The sequence below is a fragment of the Lissotriton helveticus genome, chromosome 7 (assembly GCF_964261635.1).
Source record: "Lissotriton helveticus chromosome 7, aLisHel1.1, whole genome shotgun sequence".
NCBI lineage: Eukaryota > Metazoa > Chordata > Amphibia > Caudata > Salamandridae > Lissotriton > Lissotriton helveticus.
Genome location: NC_136068.1, coordinates 1,435,002,902 through 1,435,027,001, shown reverse-complemented (window position 1 = coordinate 1,435,027,001; position 24,100 = coordinate 1,435,002,902). Strand labels below are relative to the sequence as shown.

General features: G+C 39.7%; 1 protein-coding gene across 2 annotated transcripts in view; it reads right to left on the bottom strand.

The window, feature by feature from the left end:
* Nucleotides 1–24,100, bottom strand: part of LOC144767454 (cytosolic phospholipase A2 gamma-like) — an 892,628-nt gene that overhangs the window by 722,789 nt on the left and 145,739 nt on the right. The window contains exons 2-4 of one of the 2 annotated variants that reach the window (XM_078650877.1): nt 12,583–12,636; nt 1,441–1,496; nt 1,214–1,328 (exon numbers count right to left, since the gene is read on the bottom strand). In XM_078650877.1, coding sequence (XP_078507003.1) covers nt 1,214–1,328; nt 1,441–1,496; nt 12,583–12,636 — 225 coding nt within the window. The remainder of the gene's footprint in view (nt 1–1,213; nt 1,329–1,440; nt 1,497–12,582; nt 12,637–24,100) is intronic. The other variant, XM_078650878.1, reaches the window with a different exon arrangement.

Below are 24,100 nucleotides of genomic sequence, written 5' to 3'. Positions count from 1 at the left end.
TGTGTGTGCGCAACATCTGGCTACATTTGCTTTTCAGGGGTGCTACAGGGTCCTTTGGACACCCCTGGCACCCTTGAAATCGCATCCTTATTTGCGATTAGCAATTTGCTAAATCGCAAATAAGGAAGATGTAGGAATCGCAATATTTTTTGCAATTCCTACATGAATCCCGTTTTGCAAGTCCTTAATAGCGATTCCTTATGAATCGCTATTACAGACTCGCAAAACGGGACTTTGATTAATCTAGGTGTAGTCACTAGACCACATCTCCCCACTGCCATAGTCTCCTCACATTCCTTTTCTTGGTGTAGTCAAAAGGATTTGCAAACTGTCAGCTGTTGATATAGTAGTGTGGAAGTGACAAGATCTAAAAACATTGTTCTGTAAGTAGTGTTCTGTGAGCCCATGCCTCTCCTATCACAGTGGGATGTTTACTGACACTTTAGCAACAGAAGACTGATGCAAACTTGGTGCAAAGTGTTGTTTGGGGATATCCTTTCCAAAGGAAATCCTAATTTGTTTTGAAAAGTTTCCTAAAGTAAGGCAAAGTAGCACTATGGGCAACTTTGACTCATGGGGCATTCCGTGAGAGGTACATGGTCGTTCCTATATAGCTACTCATGGATTTTGATGCACAGCCCTATCTACCAAAAAAGGTAGACAGAACTTTGTGACAAAAAGGAATGCTTCCTCAAGGCAGGCGTAAGGTCTATCACAGTTTTTCTTTTCTCAAACCTTTTACAACTTTGCACATGTGTTGCACTCTAGAGCACACATTCAAAGTGTGACAAGTATAACACTATGTAAAAGCACCGTTTTTGTACCAGAGGAGCAGTGCCCTACATAAGCTATGCTTGGGATCACATACACATGTACACACACATTGTAGTGTGTGTGTTGGCGCATGGCTAGCCACAAGTGCGCCAGCATAGAGGGAGGGAGGAAACAGCTCCACATTTACTATGACATCATGAATTCAGTAAATGTAATTATCAATTTATACATATGTAAGTATTTTTTTTAAACATACATATGCATGATTTTTATGTTTCTCAGTTGATCGCTCTTACTTGGTCTCACATGAATGTGCCTGCTGTGAGCCCATACGTTAACGGAATAAGTAATCAGGTGAACTCTTTTATTGGCTTGGTTTTAGAGGCCCCATTCTTTTAAAATAAACATATGGCTACTTTTTGCAAATGATCATACTTACCGGAGCCACTTTAATCCCATGCCGTTCAAAAAATGCAGACACCACCTTACGTCTCTCTCGAATGGATATTTTTTCTCCTTCCGAGAGATCTGATGAAACGTGCACTAATGGGATGCTGAGAAAGAAAAAAACAAAGACAAAGGCTCATGAGTGAGGGCAACAGAGAGGAGCATTTCTATTACAGTCACAAACCATAAATGAATCCAGGATGAAAAAGCAGTCCTTACTTATCGCCAGAAGGTAGAGTCTCTTCGGGTGCATTTTCGGGTGGTGCTCCAAACAGCTATAAAGGTAAAGATAAAGGATTGTCGTTGTTTGTATGACTCCTTTTTAGTAAACAGTTGTTCTGCAATTCATAAAACCCAGCTGTAAACACAAACACCGAGGGGCATATTATCAAGGGATTTATCTCCGCTTTTTTGGCTTTAAAAGCCAAGAAAGCGGAGATAAAATTATCTCCCTATCAGCAACAGGGTGCTAACACGCAAATTCGCACGTTAGCACCCTTTTTCTCTACGCTTCCCCTTGCATCTCTAATGAGATGCAAAGGGGGCGTTCCAGAGAAAAATAATAGGAGAAATGTTGTTAAGCGACATTTCTCCTATTATCAAGGATTTCGCTAACCCTGTTAGTGATAAAAAAAGCAGCGCTAACCGCGGTTAGCACTGCTTTTTTTACACCAGGTATTTTCCTGACTTAGCCATGATATCCTATGGAAGGTGGATATCATGGCTAAGTTTGTGAGCCCCTATCATCAAGCTAACGCCAAACTTCGAGAGATTATCGTTGGTTTTCCAGGGATAATCTCTCATTTGGCAGTTAGAGCAAGGATTTTTGTCACTTCTGAGATAAACCTTGCTAATAGCAAGTTATCTCTGCGATAATTTCCGGCGATGCTTAGCGTTAAAAAATTCGTTGCTAAGCCTCGTTAGCGATAAACATCGCTAATCGTTGGTAATATGCCCCCGAGTTCCCTATAAAACAAATTAAATGTTTCAAATAACAGACCTCTTACTACAATCATGTATCTAAGAAATTGCAGCAGAAATCAGGGCAGAACAACTGAGGATTCAAATATTAATTCAGTTATGCAAATGTGCTTCTGAGCTAGGTCAAAACGTGTACTTAATGAGTTATCCCTCATATCGAGCTTAGAAATTCGGACTGGTGCAGTATCTGTGGACCCTCTTACTACCTTGCCTCACATTTTTACAAACAAGTGTAAAAATACAAATTTGTATCCGACATTGTGCTTTAAAAATAAACGCAGACATACCAGATTACCATGGTCATTTACTTGTGAGGATAGAGGCAAAAATACAAATAAATTGTTGTATGTAAATGTTAATTCATAATAATACAGAGGAGAAATACTATAGGTAAATGGAGGACCCTGACAGCCCTGATTCAAAAGACAAGGATTACAAAAGTTGTACGTATAACCATGAAAGGTTGCTCTTATTCACATTAGCCTTTTGGAATTAAAGAAAAAATGGAGACTCCTGTAGATTTAAGACCGAAAATTCGGGTCCTCAAAAATCCCGTAGTTTCTTTCACTCTTGGGAGTAGTAGAGGTGAAAATAAAAAATAACAGGGTTTTGTTGCCGACAGCGCCCACGGGATGGAGTCTGGCCCTACAGGAGGGATAACTGTTGCCACATTCTGACTAAGAGAATCCAGCTGTGAGGACAGCCAGAGAGATGGAGCCAGATGCAGTGGGTAGCATTGCTACCATCAACCACTAGAGAAGACAAGCAGGTGCTGACGGCATTAGCACTACAGCTGCTGTAAGAACCAAGTGGTGGAAGAAGTGAGGAGTTTCCAGAAGTGAAAGAGACTGGAGGTAGCTGTGCATCAGATAACCCGCATCTAGGTTACTAAGGGGAGCTATCTGCAGCAGGGACCTTATAAGCAGGCAATCAAGGGGATGGTGGAACAAGCAATCCATAAGTATGCTGCCAAGAGTATCAAAAGACACTGTCACAAAAACAGTTGCGGCAAGCTTGCAAAGCGAAGTCACTTCCATCAACATATCTCTGTAGGATGCAGCAAGAGGTGGGTGTTGGTGACTGGAAGGCAGAACAACAGACATGGCACCTATAAGCCCTGGGCCCACATCACATGAGAGCAGGCCAGATATCCGCATTCATCTTGGGTAAATCAATGTAATCACTCTGGGTAGGGGAAACTTAATAAACAATTTGAAGGATAGTTTGAAGGTAGAGGCATGGATACTAGGACCCGTAAAGGTTAGCTGGTCGAAAATCATTCAAAGGTTCAATTTGAGAGGGCAATGTTTACATAGTCCACTTCAAAAATTTGTGAGGAAGCAAAATATTGCAGTGGCCAAACACTGCAGCAGTATGGCCTTTGACAGAGGGTGACCATCCTGAGAAACCAGGGTTCTATGAGAACAACAGTGTTAACTTGTTGAAAGAGCAGCAAAGGGAGAGTCCTTGAACATATGGATGGAATCTTGCAGGTGATACAAAAGGGGATGATGGACGGAGCGTTTGAACAAATCAAACACTCACCCCCAGTCAACTGATCTGGGTTTAATCCATCACCATTCTTTAGTTCACTCAGCCACCCCAGTTCAGACATGGCTATATGCAAATCAGTCTGACCCTGTGCCTAATGGGAACAGTCCAGCCCGAACTGCCAAGCCATGTCTTCCCTGGACCGGAAACAAGCATCCTGGGATCAGTTTCGGATTCATAATCCTCATCAGCCAGGCTATCTTGAATCCAGTGGCCAAGTGTACAAGGGACTCACGTCTGAGCGTACCCTGCCACACTTAGGGCGAACAAAGCGATACAAAAGGGGATGATGGACGGAGCGTTTGAACAAATCAAACACTCACCCCCAGTCAACTGATCTGGGTTTAATCCATCACCATTCTTTAGTTCACTCAGCCACTCCAGTTCAGACATGGCTATATGCAAATCAGTCTGACCCTGTGCCTAATGGGAACAGACCAGCCCGAACTGCCAAGCCATGTCTTCCCTGGACCGAAAAACAAGCATCCTGGGACCGGTTTCGGATTCATAATCCTCATCAGCCAGGCTATCTTGAATCCAGTAGCCAAGTGAACAAGGGACTCACGTCTGAGCATACCCTGCCACACTTGGGGCGAACAAAGCGATACAAAAGGGGATGATGGACGGAGCGTTTGAACAAATCAAACACTCACCCCCAGTCAACTGATCTGGGTTTAATCCATCACCATTCTTTAGTTCACTCAGCCACCCCAGTTCAGACATGGCTATATGCAAATCAGTCTGACCCTGTGCCTAATGGGAACAGTCCAGCCCGAACTGCCAAGCCATGTCTTCCCTGGACCGGAAACAAGCATCCTGGGACCGGTTTCGGATTCATAATCCTCATCAGCCAGGCTATCTTGAATCCAGTGGCCAAGTGAACAAGGGACTCACGTCTGAGCATACCCTGCCACACTTAGGGCGAAGGTGACATGTTGGATGTAGGTCATGGCAGGGATGGAATAAGAAAGGGGGAGCCACAGACGAGCAGCAACCCATATGTTGTGAGAACGCGTTGGGGCGTCACTACCAATTCAACTCTGGTCAATAGACCTTTTTGTAGCCTGAGAGGAAAAGGGGTTAATAATAGTTTAAATCTCCAAGTATAGCGTGATCATTAGGACCACACACTAATAGTCTGGGTAAGTAACTTGAAGTTAAAAGATTTATTACAAACTCATAGTCAGACTAATATAAATCAATCTCGAAAACATACTGTAAAAATATTGGAATATTTAAGGAAGACCAAACCGTCGCACAATATTTGGTCCTCAACAACAGAGAGCATAAGGATCTCTGTTGCTGCAACATAAAATATGGGAAAAAGTACTTGATTACCAGACAAATGGTTTTGATCTTTCACCCCGTAGATGGAGAAGATTTGCAGCACCTACTAAACCCTACACTAAGCTAAGGATAGGGAAAACCCTATTGAATCAAGAAAGAAAGAAAAGTGTCAGCATCCAAATCTGTGTACAAGTTCTTTAGATAAAGAATCATGTATAGCATGAAACAACACAGTCAGAAAAGTCAAGACAGGTCTGTACCTCTCCAAGTCTAAAGGGAATCTGACTAACCCCTAGGCAGGTTCACTACTTTAAATGCTTGAAGAACATTTGAGAAATATGATCTCATACACATCACAGTATCTTTCCAGTTTCCAAGGAAGAACTTGGCACCTTGAACACTTCTCCCATATTCCAGTCTGTGCTTCTAAAGTGTCCTTGGGTTCCTCCCTTTGTCTAATAGTACAAACTGCTAACACTCACTTTGTTCTTCATTCAAATTATTCGACCTTGCCAGTTCTTTTTCATCTCACAATCTCAGAAATGCAAACTCCAGTTAGTGGAGTCAGACATACGACTGTCAGGAGTGAAGTAAGTAAATAAATAAATAAAGCTATTTACCATGCATCCACTGCATCACCGAGTTGGCGATGCAGCGAGTGCAAGGTAAATACCTTTCATCACAGCTCATCTATTAGCTTTTTGAATAGAGCTGCTCATATATTCTTCTCCCGGGCACCCATGGTAGTACGCCAACACCTCTCATGCCCTTTAACACCAGCAGACTCTGTTCACTTGGTAAATTAAAATTATGTGGGAGCACTGGAGATAGGAGATTCTATTACTGAAGAAAGGGGTTTTCCCAGATTAAATTGATTAAGATCTGAAAAATTGTTAGGAGAATGACCTAAATCTTACCACCTGGAAAAACCTAGTTGATAAAAAGACACGTTTTAAGGGGTTTCTAGAACCTTGTAAAAATATGCTTAACACATATTAATGGTGGAGCAGGTACAACTCTATTTTGACAACCACAACACTATCTTCAAAGGTGACTACTCTATTTGCAGGTACCTGAAATAAGGCATGAAGTGTAGAATCCAAGTTATAACTTGAAACATGACAGTTAAACTTAGCAGACCAGACATGTTAAGTATTTAAATGAACTGCCTTCTGCACATGGCTTTCAAAGTGATTTCCAAATTGGTAGCTAATGCAAGAACATCTTTTATCCATGATCCTCTGGGCATGCTAGAAACTTGCTCAACTGTGGCATAGTGAAGTACTGCAATTCATGTAAGACTGCAACCAGCACAGCAAGATATATAACATTTTTATAGTCAAGTCAAGATGGAGCTGATAAAAGATAGATCATGCAGTAATGTATTTAGCAAATTCTAAAGGGCAGCAAATATGAACAGGCATCATGGAACTAGTACAAGAGACAGAGAATCAAAACATGAGAATGAGGAGGAACCCCAGAAAATGAAAAGACAAAACTCAAAGGGTTTAGTTTTTAAAATAAGATGTAATAAAGTTGGTGGTCTCTGTCAGTTCCAAAGGAAGTTTGATACACAGTTTAGATTGAAGGACCTCAATGGCCATAACCCAACTGCTGAACACCTGAAACCAGTAAATGTTTCATTATTACAGGGTAGAATTGTCATCACCCCACACTGCACAGTATTCAGCTGAAAGGGCCACTTGGTTTTTGTTCTTTAATTCATTGTTGGAGTTTAGTGCAGGACAATAAATAGATCTACATTTTAATACGTTTTAAATGTTATTCACAATAAACGTATGTGTACACCTAAATATTGATTACATATTGGATTTACTTATTTGTTTCCACATAGTTTCCACAATTATTGTCAGGTCATTAGTCATAAGATCTTTTGAAATCCTTTTCAAAAGAATTTGGCCTTTCATCTTAATCCTCTATATGGAAAGCAAACATTTTGGTGATTTGTAATGCCTTATGTATGAAATAGTTTAAACATGACAGTACACCTCCAACATTGTCAAGCAAGTTCTCTAGATTTGACGTGTTGACAGCAGTACGACCAAGTATCTTCGTCTATTGGAGAATACAAATCATGATACCATTGCTTACATGCAGAGTGAGCGTGAAGGTGCTGGTTTCTCAAAACAATTGATGCAGTTTAAATACCCTACCCCTCAACCTGATAGATGCAATCCACATATTTGAATGGCATGGGAATTGGTGATTAACTTGGGAAGATGGCAAATACTGATTTTGGGTTCCACTTTGCCTTCAATATATTAAATTAGATGACAGACTTATTTTTATCTAACAATTTTTCTAGCAAATAAATTTTTCTAGCATCATTAAAGATTACTATTGAATAACAACAGTTTGGCTACTTGTGTCCCTTCAATGGCTTACTCCTGAGTTAAGAGTCATATGGAGTTGCTTGTATTTGGACTGCTTTGCTACTCATGTCCCATAACCAATGGTTGGATCGTACTGTATGGATTTGGTTAGTGTGTCTAGGGAGAAGAATTGGAAAGTAAGCCCCTTTCCAGAGCTTCATAGTACACTCACGGCAAGTGTGGTGCTAGTAGATCTTAGTACATTTTATAAAATTCAGTCAATAGGTCATCAGTACATGGAACTTAACCACCAAAGAGGGTGTCAAATCAATCGTAATTTCTTATACTAATGAAATGCTATTGGTATCCTTACCAACAACCCTAACATTTCAGTTGAAAAAATACTATCACTAACATGGTCGGATCACAATGCCATTTTCAAACTCACTTACCAGTAGAAGGATAGGTTCCAGCCAAAGATCCTGCCTCCTGTTAAATCTAGGTCATGGCATAAAATCAGGAGAGAAGAGCTAACAGAGTTGTTGGGTATAAGTCCACTGCTAATAGGGCAAGATGTCAATGAGGCATCTGATAACATGGATGGATTGATCAGATCAGCCATTGATCAGCTGGCCCTGTTAAGCCTAAATAAACAACTGCAAAAAAGGGCCTCTGACCCCTGGTACAACCCAGACCTTACAGCCAATAAAATCTGATGTAGGCACTTAGAGACGGGCTGGAGAGCAGGTTACAGAGTACAGACAAAACTGCCCTTTAAACTCGTCTTATAGGTGTACAAGGAAGCCATCAAAAATGTGAAAACAATGTACTTTACAAATGAAATTGAAGGGGGCTAAAAAGTCCTCAAGAGAGCTCTTTAAGATGGTCATGACACTATCCAAATTAAATCAAGAAAATCAATTTGTGCCGGACCAAAGTATTTGCGACAAGATGGCAAGCTTCTTCCAGACTAAAGTACAACTGATCTACAACAAATTGGTAGGGAAATTCCCGATCTCCTGTAGTACCAGCACACCTGAGCCAGCTAACTTAAACAGACCAGACACAGCATGTCAGTTGAGCAGGTTTCCCCCTCTATCTATGGAGAGAACAAATTGCTTGTGACTAGCAGCAAAATCGATGTCTCCAACAGACTCCTGCTTGCCAGTTATAATACATTTGGTCTCTGTTAGGTCTGGTGGTCCCTAGTTGGCAGAGGTAGGTACCAATGTCCAAATAGGGATCCTTGCTTCTAGTCAGTGTAAGGGGGATACACTCTTTAGATAACCCCTGCTCACCCCCTTGGTAGCTTAGCACGAGCAGACAGGCTTATTAAAGGCAATGTGTAATGTCTGTGTACCAACACTCAAGGTAACACAGTGAAAACACCACAAATGGACTCCACACTAGTTTAGAAAAATAAAGTATCTTTATCTGAACTTCACTAGACTAGAATGACAAAAATCCAGCATACACAGTTCAAGAATATGAGTTTAAAAGAGTTCTAGGGTTTGGGTCAAAATAATCCACAGTTGCGTCACTTTTAGCCCAAAGTACCTGTAGATGCGACAAAAGTTCCAAGTGGAAGCTGCAGTGTTGAAAAACAAGCAATGCATCACTCCTGAGACCCTGGAGAGGCGATGCGACAACCCAGCCGCACGCAGCGGGCATGTTGCGACTAATCCGGTCTGTATGGGGAGGGATGTGATACCTTGTATGAATTCCAGTGCACAGGTTTGGTAGGAAGCGTCTCGAACAGGCATGATGCAACGAACTTCGGGATGGCGGCGATCTCCGGTGCGGTGACGATGCGCGATGCACAGCGTTGATCTTCTCCTCTCGCGCCCTCTCGATGCATTGGCTCTGCAACGATGTTCGCAGCGACGGGATGCGATCTGCAAGCAAGCGATGCAACGGTTTCTCAAAGCGAGGACAGGCTCTACGATGATATTCGCAACAACAGGAATCTTCCCGCACCGGGGCGATGCACTCCGCAAGCAAACGATGTGTTGGTTCTTGCAGCGGCAACAGACGCTGCGACGATATTCGCAGCGACTGGAATTTTCTCGCACTGTCGATGATGCACTGCGCAAGCGAGCGATGTATGAAAATTGTACATCTTCTGTTCTTCTTTTCCAGCTCCCCAAACAGCAAGCAACTACTTCCAGAGGCCCCACAAATGGATCAAGCATTCTTGGAAGGGCAGAACTCACACAGCAGAGTTCAGGGGGGAAGCTGGGGGTGAAGTCCTTTTGTTCCTGGGACTGCTTAACAGGAGGCCTGCGCTCCTCCGGCCCTTGGAGATCTCTTCAAGCAAGGGGACACAGCAACAGCAAAGTCCTTCCCCTCTCTTTGGCAGAAAAGCAACTGCAGATCAGCCCCCAAAACACACAGCAGGACAGTCCTTCCTCTTCAGTCTTCCAGCTTTCTCTTTGGCAAAGGTTCCTTCTTGATTCCAGGATGATCTAATCTTCTGTAGTCTGGGTAGCCCTTCTTACACCACTTTTCTTTTTGTTCTCTGAGGGCAGAGAGGCCTTGGCTTAGTCAGAACCCTTTCTGGTCAGTCCTGGAGAGAGAGGTGCAGGGTCATCAGCCACCCAGCAGGAGGTGGAGCCAGCATTGTGGAAGGCAGGCACAGCCCAATTCAGGCCGAGGCGCTATCCCCTCCTAACCACTCAAGATGCAGATGGAGCTATTCAGCCCAGGGATGACTCACTCAGTCTCTGGGAGCCACCCCAGCCCCTGTCACTCACAAACCAGACAGTCAATTCAGAAACAGGCCAAGGCACACAGAAAGGTCAGACAAGAAAACAGCCACTTTCTAAAAGTGCTGTTTTCAAACACAGGATTTAAAAACCATCCCTCTTAATAGATGTGTTTTTAAATTCTGAGTTCAGGGATACCAAACTTTAATTTTCCATCTTGCTCCTATGGGAAGATATGCAGGTAAACATTATACACAGCATTCCCCATTATAGCTTATGGGCAAGATAGCCTTTCAATAGTGAAAAATGAAATTGGGAGTATATTACTATCAAAGCATTTCACCTACATTAGTACATGCTCTACCTTTCACATACACTGCACCCTGCCCAGGGGGGTACCTTGGGCCTTCCATAGTGGTGTCCAATGTGCACAGAAAAGGAAGGGTTAGGCCTAGCCAGTGGAGACACTGGTCAGGTCAGCATGGCAGTTAGCAACTCCACACAGGCACTGTGGTGACAGACATCAGACACCATTTTAGCACTACTCATGTGGGTGGCACAATCAGTGCTGCAGGCCCACTAGTAGCATTTGAATCACCAGCCCTGGCACACTCAGTGCACTTTACTAGGGACCTACTGGTAAAACAAATATGCCAATCATGGATAACATAATAGTAATTTATACAGAGAGCATATGCATATGCACTTTAGCAGTGGTAAAGTGCCCAGAGTCCTATTGCCAACAACCACAGGTCAGGTAAAACAAGGGAGGAAGAAGCTAAATGTTTGGGGATAACCATGCAAAAAGGGCCATTTCCAACAGTCTCTGATAAGATCAGTAACTAACGTGCCCCAATTCTAAATAACAACATGAGTTCAGGAATCTTTCCCACTTCTTGGCAGAAGGCATATGTTAGGCCAATTTTAAAGAAACCATCCTTGGAACCGATGTGGTTGAAAACTACCGGCCCATATCTTGTCTAACATTAGCAGCGAAAATATTGGAAAACTCGATTAATCAAGATTCAAAACACCACTCCACTGAATCAGCCCTAATTTTGGCCAATGAGGAAATACATAGGCAGCTGGATGGAGGGGGAAGGGCCATTCTAATCCTACTGGACCTTTCAGCCGCATTTGATACCTTGAACTATCAGGTATTAATTCAAAGGCAAGAGGAATATATAAGGTGGCTCTTAGTCTTTTGGCCTTGTTCCTCGTGGCTAGGGCACAAAGGGTGTGCTGGGGCAACTACCAATCAGAGAGATGTTCCCTCCCTTGTGGAGTTCCCAGGGGTCAGCGTTGTCCCCAACGCTTTTCAACATCTTTGTGACACCTCTGGCTGAGCTAATCAGAGGACATGGGTTCTCTTTGATGTCGTGCGCTCATGACACCAAACTTGTCATTTTCATCTCTTCAAATGTAGGCACCGTCGCTGGGAAATTCCATGGCTGTCTAAAACCTATTACGGATTGGATGCACAGGCCAAATTAATCAGCTTACTTCAGCCTGCTTCTTTCAACTATAAGTCCTACGGAAAAATGTTCCCTTTATCCCCCCGGAAATACAGATATCGGTTGTTGTAGCTTTAATCCTCTCACGGATTGACTACTGCAATGTCCTTTTTATGGGCATAAACAAGCGCCAACTGTCTAAACTGAAATCCTTACACAATTCTGCAGCCTTAATGCTGCTAAATATTCCAAAGTTCCATCACATTTTTGGCACCATTAAAACACATTACTGGCTGCAGGTGCAACACAATGTCAAGTTTGGCGGAGGAGAAGCAGATCTATAGAAACTATTTCTGCAATATACTACTCAGCGTAATCATAGATCGGCTAACAAAGGTCTAGTCCAGGTACTCAGAATACAAAGAGCTAGATTGGGAGGAAGAAGCCTGACATATTGTGCGTCCAGGCTATTTAATAACTTACCAGACAACATCGGATTCCAACTCTCAAGGCCTTGGTTCAGGAAATTGCTGAAGACATGGTTATTTACCAGGCAACAGTAAGCCATTCCTCCTGTGCTAAAACCATTGTCCTGCTATAGCGCCAAGATGCCTGGGCATTCGTGCGCTCTATAATCTTAGTACTTACTTACATGATGACATTACAATCATAGCTTTTTGTAAGAAGACAATGTCACATAGTGTTTAACAATACCTACCAGAGAACTCAAAAACAATTATCACAGATCCTTTCTTGTACTGTCCATGGTTCTGTGCCCTGAAGTGGCCTCATAGCAATATGAGGTGCAAACCATAGCACACAATATTTATATTTAGAATGTAAACAGCGAATAGCAGAAAAAGTAATGAATAGTACGAGAAATCAACGCCATGCAAATATTACAGGAATAAGCAACAATGTGAGAAATTACAGTTTTGTAAAGACAGGATAAATACAGATGTATAGCTTAGCTACATATTACACATTATTTCTGCAAAATTGCAAATATTGAAATATACTTTAGAAAATATTTTGGAAAAATAATCATACCTGAGAAACTAAGGATGTAACTTTGTTTGTTTTGAGAATACTCAGTGCACATATCTGTAAATGAAAATACAACATTTCATGAGATTCTGACTTTACTTTGCGCACACTGAAGACACAAATTGCAACATTCTTCAGATGTAGCGTTAGCATAACAAAATCATATATGCACAAGCCGCTCCACAACAGGGTGCTAACACACAAATTTGCATGTTAGCACCCTTTTACTCTACGCTAGGCGTTCCAGAGTGAAATAATAGGAGAAATGACGCTGAGCTTCATTTCGCCTATTATCAAGGATGTCGCTAACCCTGTTAGCGATCAAAAAAGCAGCTCTAACCGCGGTTAATGCTGCTTTTTAACATCTGGTATTTTTCTGACTTAGCCATGATATTCTATGTAAGGTGGATATCATGGCTCAGTATGTCTATCCCTATCAGCAAGCTATCACCAAACCTTGTAGGATTATCGCTGTATTTCCGGCGAAAATCTGACATTTGGCAGCTTGCGCTCTGAATTTTATCGCTTTGGAGATAAGCGTTGCTGATAGCACGCTATCACTCCGATAAAATTCAGAGTTGGCCGTCGATAATTATCCTAGCGCTAAGTGGGCTTAGCTATAATTATCGCCTGGCCTTGTTAATATGCCCCTGAATTCGTATAGCAATACTAATGAAAATTATTATACCGGTTTTAAAACTGAAAGGTCCCATGTTGTTTTATTAGTATTTAGTTCAACGGTATCAATTTCTTAGAACAATAATCACAAAAGACTAACTCAGATTTTATAGTATTTCTGATCCCGAAATTTCATACAATCCTTTAGTTGAAGAAATCGCTACTCAAAAGCCCTGGTCCTGGTGTAATAGTATATGTTCACTATGTTTGTAAATTTAGAAAGTATGATTAAAATGTTCCAATAGAAGATTCTATTTTAGTTGTCTTTTGGGCCCGCATGCATCAAAGCAAAAACCTGTCGCAAACTGGTCCCTTTTGGGACCGGTATTTTTGCATTTGGATGCATCATCCCAAATGCAAAAATCGCAATTTAAGTAATCGCAAAATTGCTATTACTTTAATTGCAATTGCATTTATGGATTCACAATTTGCGATTCCTTAAATGCAATGCAATAAAGTAAAAAACAATTGTGATTTTGCAATTAAGAATCGCAATTTCTAGGAATCACAATTTGTTTTGCGATTCCTACATACATAGGCTTCTATGATTCCTTATTTTTTGCTAATGAGGAATCGCATATGGCATTTCTGATGTATGTGCCAGTACGTCTTTATCAATGCATGAAATTTAAAACATGGAACAATCAATCATAGCAGAACCTCTTTCTCTGTAGAGTGTTCTCAGGAGTTCTATTGTGTCAGGTGGGAGATTGAAGGTGTGCTGTTAAGAGGCTTCAATAGGAGTTGTCATTTAAGAACATTTCGATTTCAAGACTGACCGCCTGTTTGATTTATTACAACTGAAAAGTGGCAAATGTCCAGTCTGTCAAACTCTCAGGTCCCCAGCTCTATTTAGTCTTAGATAGGCTTCTGATGACAGAGCCGGCTCTACCTTCTAAATCTTTTAGCAATAGCCTGTTAATCAAACTATCCTCTCATGCTGGGAGAAATCTCCCAGCACGAGAGGAATGTTATATGTTTGCTTTTCAATAATAAACATCTTCTTTGGAAGTACTGTATTGAAAAATAAGGCTTTTTGGATTTAATGAATATTAGACCTGTCAGGCTTAGGGTGGTGTTCTTCAAAACATTTTGCCTCTCTCATCCCTTATGACTGATTTCGTTTTAGCTGCTCATTGACTCTGCGCACTTTTCCACTGCTAGCCAGTGCTAAAGTGCATGTGCTCACTCCTTAAAAAAATGTTGCATTGGTTAACCCCTCGTTGGCATATTAAATTTACTTGTTAGTCTCCTTAGTAGAATTGTACCACATGTGCCCAGGGCATGTAAAGTAAATGCTACTAGTAAGCTTGAGGCACTGATTGTGCGACTTATTTAAGTAGCCCTTTAACATGTCTTAGGTCTGCCGTTGCAGCCTGTGTGTGCACTGTCGATAACTGCTATTTCGACCTGACCCAACCCTTCATTTTTAATACACTGAAGTCACCTGTAGGGTTGGCCCTGTACAGCCCAGAGGGCATTGTGCAGTTTATTTAAAAAGTAGGGCATGTAACTTTGAGTTTCAAATGTCCTGGCATGAGTAAAAGCTTCTACATACATTTTTACATACATGTTTTACTACTGCGAGGCCTACCTCTCCCATAAGATAATAGTTGAAATACCTTATTATATATATTTCATAAGCTGTTCATGTATGCTGTTTTTGGAATATTTATGAAAAATCCTAATTGCAATTTTGAAAATAGAAAGTTAGAATGTTCCTGCCTTAGCAATTTATTCTTTGCAGCCTGTTCCTGGTCTGGTGACTTGGTTTAGCTGATAGTTGGGCTTTGTGTACTCCTGTTAGACAGGAACAGATAATAGAGAGCTTAGGTTTGGCAGGATGGGACATCACTGGCAGGATAGGAGGGCGGAGTACACTTGAATAGGCTGTGTCCTGCCTCTACACCAAGGTCTGTGTCCCCCTCTGAAGTTAGCCTGGGGCCACAGCATGGAAGGAAGGATGCCTTGTGATATCAAAGGGAAATTTCTGGAAGTTCGTCCCCCACTTCACCCATGGGTATAAATAGTGGACCTCAGACAGCACCGCTTCACTACTCTATCCTGTGGATACAAGGACTGCTGAGCTGCTGAAATTCTGCTAGTCTGCCAGTCTGCAGCCCTGCTGGACTACTCCCTTGCTGTGCCAACATGCAGTCTGCTGCCCTTTTGCCTGGATAAGGAGGACTGGACCTGCATCTCTTGTACCCAGCACCCCAATGACTTCAAGTGCTAGTTGGGTGGCCTCCTGACTTGAGCCTCAGGGACAGAAAGCTCCAAAAATCTTGATCCAACATCTGGACTCTGCCATCTGTGAGTCTACCCTGCCAAGTGATGCCAGCCCAGTCCTTGACCCTTAGAAGTAGGCCTAGGGTTCTCTGCCTACCACTGTGCTTCCAGAGGAACTGAGCAATCTCCTTTGCTGTGAGCGGGGCAACCCAGAGCAGAAATGTTGCATCGCTGTTAATGCTTGGATTGGAACTGCCATGAAGATCTGCAGCTTATCACAGCCTGTCACTCTGTCAGAACTGCAAATGCATCCTTAAAGTAGGCTCTCGCAACCCTCACATCCCTCATTGACGGCAGCCTCGATGACGACATCGGACACACAGCATCATAACTTTGCAGTTTCTCAGAACCAAAGCTTTACCCCGACTGCGCAGCACATCCATAACTCCGGGTTTTGGATTGTAAGCCTTTGGGAGGATCCTTGATGATGATGCAGGACCTTGCACTAAAGCCTCGCTGCATCTCAGAACAGATGCATCGTTTGGCTGTGTGACTCATTTTCGACATGTATCCTTCGAATGCCCCGCAAACCAGGATATAAGGTATGATGTTCAGCTGGCCTAACTGGGTCCCTGTAGACAGCTCGCACTCAATCGTGGTTGGACAGGACTTGTGACTTTGTCCCGATCCGGTGTGATCAGCTATCCACAGTTGACCTCTACGCATTTTGGCGCTATTTTCACAAAAATCTTTACAAGTGAATATTTCCAGTTGTACTATTTGGAGTTTTGTTGTTTAGGTCTTGATTTATTTATTAAACATTACTTTGTTTTTCTAACTCTATTGTGTCCTGCTGTATGTTTTCACTGTATTACTGTTTGAAGTTTTGAACAAATACTTCACACATTACCTCTGAGTTAAGTCTAGCTGCTTGTGCCAAGCTACCCGAGGATAGAGTGCAGTTTAATTTAGGGACTGCTTGTGACTTCACACTGAGAAGAATTGTGTTTATTGCTTGAGAAGAGTTTCAACCCCCTCAACCAGTAATACAATTTCTTACTGAAGTGAGAAAATTAGTGAGAAGGTTGTATTATGCAAAACGTCCAGCACTTAAGCTAAAACAGTTAAACAGTGCTCTTTTGCATTAGATGAAATCAACATTTGTGAAGAAATTGAGGTTAGTTACTTTGGTCCTGAAGAAGAAGAAACAGATACATTAATAGAAGGAAATGTGGAAGAAAATGTCCAGACTTTTAGTACAGAAAATTATGAGCAAGAAATGACAAGGTTTATGGTCATTTCGGGTGAAAGGCCAAACTTTTCTTGTATTTGTTGTAGACGAATTCATTATAAAATCAGGCCAGGTTAGTTGATCTATATTTCAAAAGTGAAAAGTAGAATAATATTCAGTGGAAGGAATTTACAACTTATTTGTTGGTAGAGAATTGTTTTGATTTGGGTTCTGATCAACGTATTTGTAAATATTGGTATAATAAATTAAATGAAAACAAAATAAATGCCTGCTAGAGCTGTATATAATAATCTTGAGTTGGTAAATATTCCTTCTGAACTGATGGATTTAAATACTTATGAGTCTATTCTTATTCAATGCGTGCATCCATTTCAGGCTATTGTTCGTCTGGAGCCTAAGACAGGGAAATTGCCTCCTTCAGATTTACAGAGAGGATTAAAGGGAAGAGTGTATATTTGCCTCTAGATTTAAAGAAAAATACTGAAACAATTGGTGTAGAAATTGTGGAAGAGGAACCTCTAGTTATTCTAGTTAATGGCGTTGCTACGAAGAGCAAGAAAATCTCGCAAGAATTAGTGGATGTTAGGTAAGTGAAAAAGGCAACGTTGTATTTGGTAAAAAATAATCAATACTATAAAAATGTATATGTACGAGAAAAGGAAACAACTGTAGAAGAGTACAGTGATTTGTCAACTGGACAAATTGAAAAAGTGGATGTGTCCAGAATTGAAGAAATTTATGAACATTATAGTGTGCATCCACTTCATTCTAAAGAATTGTTGGGGAATACAATTGAGTTATTCCAAATGAAAGAAGCAAAAGGAAGGCCCATTAGTGTATGGGAAGAAAGCTTGGAAGCTCGTTGTTTCCCTCAGTTATTTCCAACAGGCAAAGGTGGACGATATGATGAACGACCTGTGCAGATTCCTACATCTGAATACCGGACGTCAAGATTATACGCAGAAGATCCAAGGTTTTGCCAATGTATTCCATATTTGTTTCATCTTCTGTTTGAGAGTGACTTGTCTGGACTTTCTTATGCAGTGAACCATATACTAAAAAGTAATTAATCTCAAGGAATGTCAGCGTGGTACTAATGAGTATTTGTACCGTCGTCATGGGGAATTGAAATGTATGCTAAGAAACTTAGGAACTCCTACATGGTTCCTTACTCTAAGCTGTGCAGAGTATGCTTGGGAAGATTTACTTCAATTTCTTCGAGAGGCAAATGCAAACATAGAAAATATAGAATACAAGACACCTGGAGAACTGTGCTCTTTGGATCCAGTTAATGTATGCAGGTATTTCAATCATAGATTTGAAGCTATGATGTCTTTTATCCCCAAAAAAAAATCCTCCTCTTGGAGAGGTTCTGGATTTCTTTTGGAGAAAGGAGTATCAAGCAAGAGGTGCTCCCAACATACATATGCTGCTATGGATCAAAGATGCCCTCAAATTTGGAACAGATTCAGATGACACATTGATGCGTTTTATTGAACAATATTCTACATGTGCTGTACCAAAAAGTACAGAACAAAGAATTTAAGACATCAAGTCTTACGGTTTCAAACCCATCAATGTGGAAAATACTGTTGTCGAAAGTACAAATCTAAGGATAGGTTCTACACAAAATGTCGTTTTGGATTTCCACGTCCAGTAATATCAAAAGGAAGAGTGAACAATTTTATGTCATCTTTGCGACATACTATCACAAGAAAATCACCAAAAAATACCAACAACTTAAGAAGAAATGAAGAGTCAAAATACATAAATTACTACAACCCAGCCATTTTATCCATGTGGAATGCTAACATGGATATTCAATGTTGCAGACAACTCCATTTCTGTGGCTCGATATGTAACGTCTTACATTACTAAATCTGAAAAAACGGAACTAAAGAAAATGTGGGAAGAAATTTCTCATGAAAAGAGCCTAAGTAATAAATTGTACAACTACAGTTTGAAGATGTTGTCTCATCGAGAAATCAGAGCACATGAATGCTCAGATCGCTTATCATCTGCAAGTCTATACTCCAAATCTAGAACAATCATTTGGGTGAGTTTAGGTCTTGCAAGAACACGAAACCGAGTTTTGAAATCTGTACAAGAAATTGAGTATTTAGCAGAGAGAGAACCAGACAGTACAGATATTTTGAAGACAAATATGCTGGATACATACTATCCAAATAGAAGTAATCATCTTGAGAACATTTGTCTCTGTGAAGTACTGCAAAGCTATATTTTTAAGAGGAATATTACAGAAGATATCAATAAAGGAGTATATGCTGTGATTGGATCTGAAGGATGTTTAGTGAAACAAAGAAAAGGACATTTGATTAATCACCGAAAACTGAGTTGCGAAACTCCTGACAAAAGGGAATTTTACTATTTAGCTCTTTTGCAACTCTTTAAGCCATGGCGTACAGAACTGGAACTACTTGGAGATTTTGACAGTTATGAAGATTCATTCAACGCAACTAAAAATATTATAGAATGTTCTGTTTTTACTAATTATCTGAAAATGTTGAACGACGAAATACAGCAAGAAGCTACAATTGCAGCAGAGATTGCTAGAGACAGTTCTCAAGACAGTCAAAGTTCTGCTTCGTTGAGTTAGGATCCACTAGGAGAACCAATTATCCAAAATGAAGCAGCAACTCCCATGGATGAGGTGGAAGGAGCAATGCAACAAGCTCAAGATGATGTAATAAACTTAGAAGAATTGGAAAAACAACTAAATGTTGAGCAAAAACAAATATATGAGAAAAAAGAGTGTTCATGTACGTCATTTAAACCTGTCCAATTGTACGTGAGTGGAGAAGCAGGAACTGTAAAAAGTTTTTTAATGAAAGGAATTGCAACTTATCTACAGAAAAGAACAGAGTCGTCACTCTCTTGTGTTGTTACTGCTCCAACTGGGTTGGCAGCACATAACATTAAAGGGATAACTAACATCGTTTATTGATGCTGCCAGTAGAGCATGAAAATAAATTAGAATACCACAAGCTCTCTGGAGAAGCTTGTTGTGAAGTTTCTAGAGTCTTGAAAAGAAAAACTTCTCATTATTGATGAGGTAAGCATGGTATCAAATTTAATGCATGTCTTTGTGCATTTAAGAATGCAACAAATCCTTAAAACAGAGTATGATGTGTTATTTGGAGGCAAACAGGTCATCGTTTTTGAAGATCTACTACAACTAATTCCTGTGGAAGGACAGCCAGTATTTAAAACAGTTACACATGAAAACACCAGAAAGTGCCTGGTAAGCATTGGAAATGTTAATATTTGGTCATATTTCGAATATACAGAACTCATTACAAATATGCGACAGGCAAAGGATGCTGATTATAAAAGTATTCTTGAAGATAAAAGAATTGGAAAAGTGAGTGAACATGGCAAAGAAGCTTTACAGGCACGATAACTTTCAAATTGTTTCCAAACGAAAATATTGTTCCAGAGAATATATATAGAAAAATTACAGAAAAGAAATCAGTGATATGCTTGATGCCAACTCGGCAAGAATGTTCAATATTCAATGAAAAGATTTTAAAGTTAGAAAATCAAGAAATTATAAAACTGAAAGCTATTGATAGAATAGAGCATGAAGGAGCTACTATTAATTTGTCAGAAAAGTTGAAGTCAAAATTGGAGTATTTAGAGAAATCAATATCTAAAACTGCTGGTTTAGAAAAGAATCTATATGCATGTATAAATTGTCGGATAATTGTACGACGTAATTTACATGTGGAAAGAGGTTTAGTAAATTGAGCAATGGGTAATGTTGTTGATTTTGTTAATTACCCAAATAGAGATGACATTGAATTTTTGTAAATCAAATTTGATGAAATTGAAGAAGTACAATTGAGTCGTTGTTCAGCTCGATTTTTGCTTGTAAAAGATTTATATGTCCGCCGAAAACAGTTTCCTGTTTCTTTGGCATATGCGGTGACTATTCATAAATCTCAAGGTTTAAGTGTAGATTGTGCTTTGGTGAATTTTGGAAGTACTGTGTTTAAAGAGGGTATGGCATATGTTGCTTTATCTCGAGTCAGAACTTTATCTGGATTATACCTGATTGATTTTGATGAGACAAAGATTAGTGCAGATGTAAATTGTGTAAAAGAGTATAATGGTTAAGAAGAGAATATGCTCCCAATTTACCTCAATATCCTTTATTTAAAAAGCTTGTGGTAGGTCGAAAAAGAGGATATGAGAAAAATGTTAGCGAGGTTGTAGAGAAAAGACAAAAAACTAGATGAATCAGTGATATTAAGCAACAAGAAAAAGGATACTATTGAAGAGATTGTTGGTTTTCAGTTTGAAAACAGTTCTGGTGTCAACTGCTATGCTAATGTAGTGGTTAATGTTGTTTTTTTCTTGAAACTTTACAACAACAAATTGTTGAAAATCAGGACAAAAGATTTTGTTGTTTGTTGAATTCTGTGTTTGAGAAATGTAGTAGTGATAAAACTAAAATAGAAAGTGTTTCTGATATTCAAAATGTTTTAGACATATGTTCTGGTTTAAATCAATTTTCACAGAATATTCAGCAAGATTGTCAGGAATTTCTAATGTATATGCTTATGGTCTTGCAAGATGAAGGTATAGATATTGAAAATCTTTTTGGCCTTTCTTATAAATGGCAACATGACTGTGACAGTTGTTCGTTTTCAAGTAGTAATAAAATAGACACTGAAAGATTTATATATTTGACTATACCAGACTGCAAATTAGTGTCTTTTAATAATCTAGTTAGAGAAGCAAATCAAAACATGGTCTGTCCCCAATGTAACTCACAAATGTTATCAACATTATTTATACAAAGATATGGACAGTATGTAATTTTAATGCTGCAACGATGCAGACCTGATGGAAGAAAACTGACAACTTTAATAAAAAATGTTGTGGCTTCTCAACTATCAATATCAGGAAGAACTTTTGTAACTATAGCAATTATTTTCCATGATGGTCCTTCTACAACATCAGGACATTACACAGATTATTTAAAATGTACAAAAGGCTGGACTCATTGTAATGATACTCAATTGATTTTTAAAGAACGTTTGCCTTATGACTTACCAAATTCTTACCTAGTGTTTTTACAACCAAAATGTTAGGGAAAATAATTGGCCTGGGAATTCCCACTGCTGTTAAAAAAAGGTAGTCTGGTGTTGAAAAGTACTTTGTGAGTGAGGGTGATCAAGTTAAAAAAAATGCTTGTAGTTGACGTAGAGGTAGTGTAAGTGTATCAGATAGTGGGTGATGTGGCTATCACAGGAGATGTTGATCATCAGTGAGGCAGAGGTATTTTAGATTTGTTGTAGTTGTTGGTGAAATTTTTTATTCCCCTGTAGAGGTTTCTTTTAATGGTATACAGCTCCTTGCTAAGATAAAGGATGAACAGAGTGTCATCGGCATACCAGATGATGTTGAAATTCTGATAGCATGCTAGTTATTTAAGGTTCTATGTACATGATAAATAGCATCGGGTGGAAGTATAACCATTGTTATATGGTACAAAAGATGTTGGTGCTTTTGATTCAGAAGGTTGGGAAAAAGAAGCTTAAGAGTACTATTAAGTAATTTCCAAACTGAGGATTTTACACATACTATTTGGCCATGCGGAAAAGTATCTGAAACAAAAAATGACTATTTCGGGTAAATGTTGTTAGCATATTCTTGTACATAACTTTATTTAGACTGTATAAAAAAGAACTAATAATGTGTTGTTACTTTGTAATTGTTGGAGTTGTCCCATATTTACGTAAAAAATTGCTGTTCGAAAAAAACATTTAAGATATGTTTTTTTCAAATTTTTACATTATTCATGAAAATGTTGAATGGGTTTTTTAAAGATAATCTTATTGATTGTCTTTTTTTTTGCCCGCTGTTATATGATGAGTACTATTGAACTCACTGTCTTCAGTGAAATTCAATATATTTTGAGAACAGCAAAATAAGATACATAACATATTGTACAAATTATTTTGTATTGTGAAATATATATTATAACTCAATTTTTTCTTCTCTTCCACAGATACTATATTTATAAAAAATATATTATTAACTTGTCATTACTTATAAGGTAAGTATGACAAACAAAAAATACTTTTTCATCACTCTTACTTCTCTTTCCCTCTTTCCATTTCTTCACTCACTCCCTTACTACCCTTCCTTTACTCATCCTACTCCCCTTCTCTCACTCTCCTTACTCCCCTTCATTCGCCTTTACACTCCTTCTGTCACCATCAGTACCCTTCCCTCACCCTCACTCACCTTCTCCTGCTCCCTCCCTCTTTCTCTTTCCTTTCTTCCTCCATCACTACCCTTCTCTTGCTCTATCACGCACTCTCTTCTCACTCCCCCCTCACTCTTTTTCCTTCACACCATCCCTTACTCACTGATGTGTGTATACATCTATGAATCACTGAGTGGGTGTTTAGAAATTACTATTGGTGTCAATGGTTTGAAATATGGCACTTTCTATTTTACAGTGAGTGATGAAATATTATACTAGTGTGTGATGAGGTGTATTTCATTGTCACATGGATGATGTCATCAGTGATGTCATCAGTGATGTCATTTGAGATGTCATCAGTGATGTCACTGACCATGTCTTGAATGATGTAATACGTGACATCATCAGCAGTGGATTGCGGCGCGCGAGTTATAGCGAGTACAACTAACTATAACGGGGGAATTTCAATGGTTTTGTATGAGTAAAATGTCAAGCTAACTATAACTGGTGTGAAACCTATGGTTTTTTCAGTGAATTTGAAAGGTTTTTTAAATGCTAATTGTTAACTATAACGTGTGTGAAACCTATTGTTTTTTCAGTGAATATATATATATATATGAAACACAAGTCCTGATCCTCCAATTGCTAGGAGGAATGCATCAGGTCCGGACCACAAACAGGCAGACTCTCCAAAAACAAAATCCAGGTATGAGGGCTCACAGAAGCATAGTGCAGTTTATTCTTCCATAAAGTGTGCAGACAAGTGACCGCCCGAGATGCGTTTCTTTCGCCTCCGCGATCTTCACCATTTTTCTATATGCAATGTGCCAAATCACCACCGTGATTGGTTGAGATGAGTGATAAACATAGAAGTAATACTTGAAAGGGAACATGTATTGCGAGAAGAGCCTGCCTAAATATACAGACTAATTCAATTTAAATTTAAAGTGCTCATAATGGTCTTATCTCCACTCAGACTGTAAACAATTTATGATAATAAAACAAAAACGACTGAAAGCTGAGTATAAGCTTGCCTAATTAATACAGAGTTATAAGCACATATATGGGGTACTGATTATAGCAATTGTTATTTCTCCCAAATGGGGTTGATGTCCAGTGTCCCC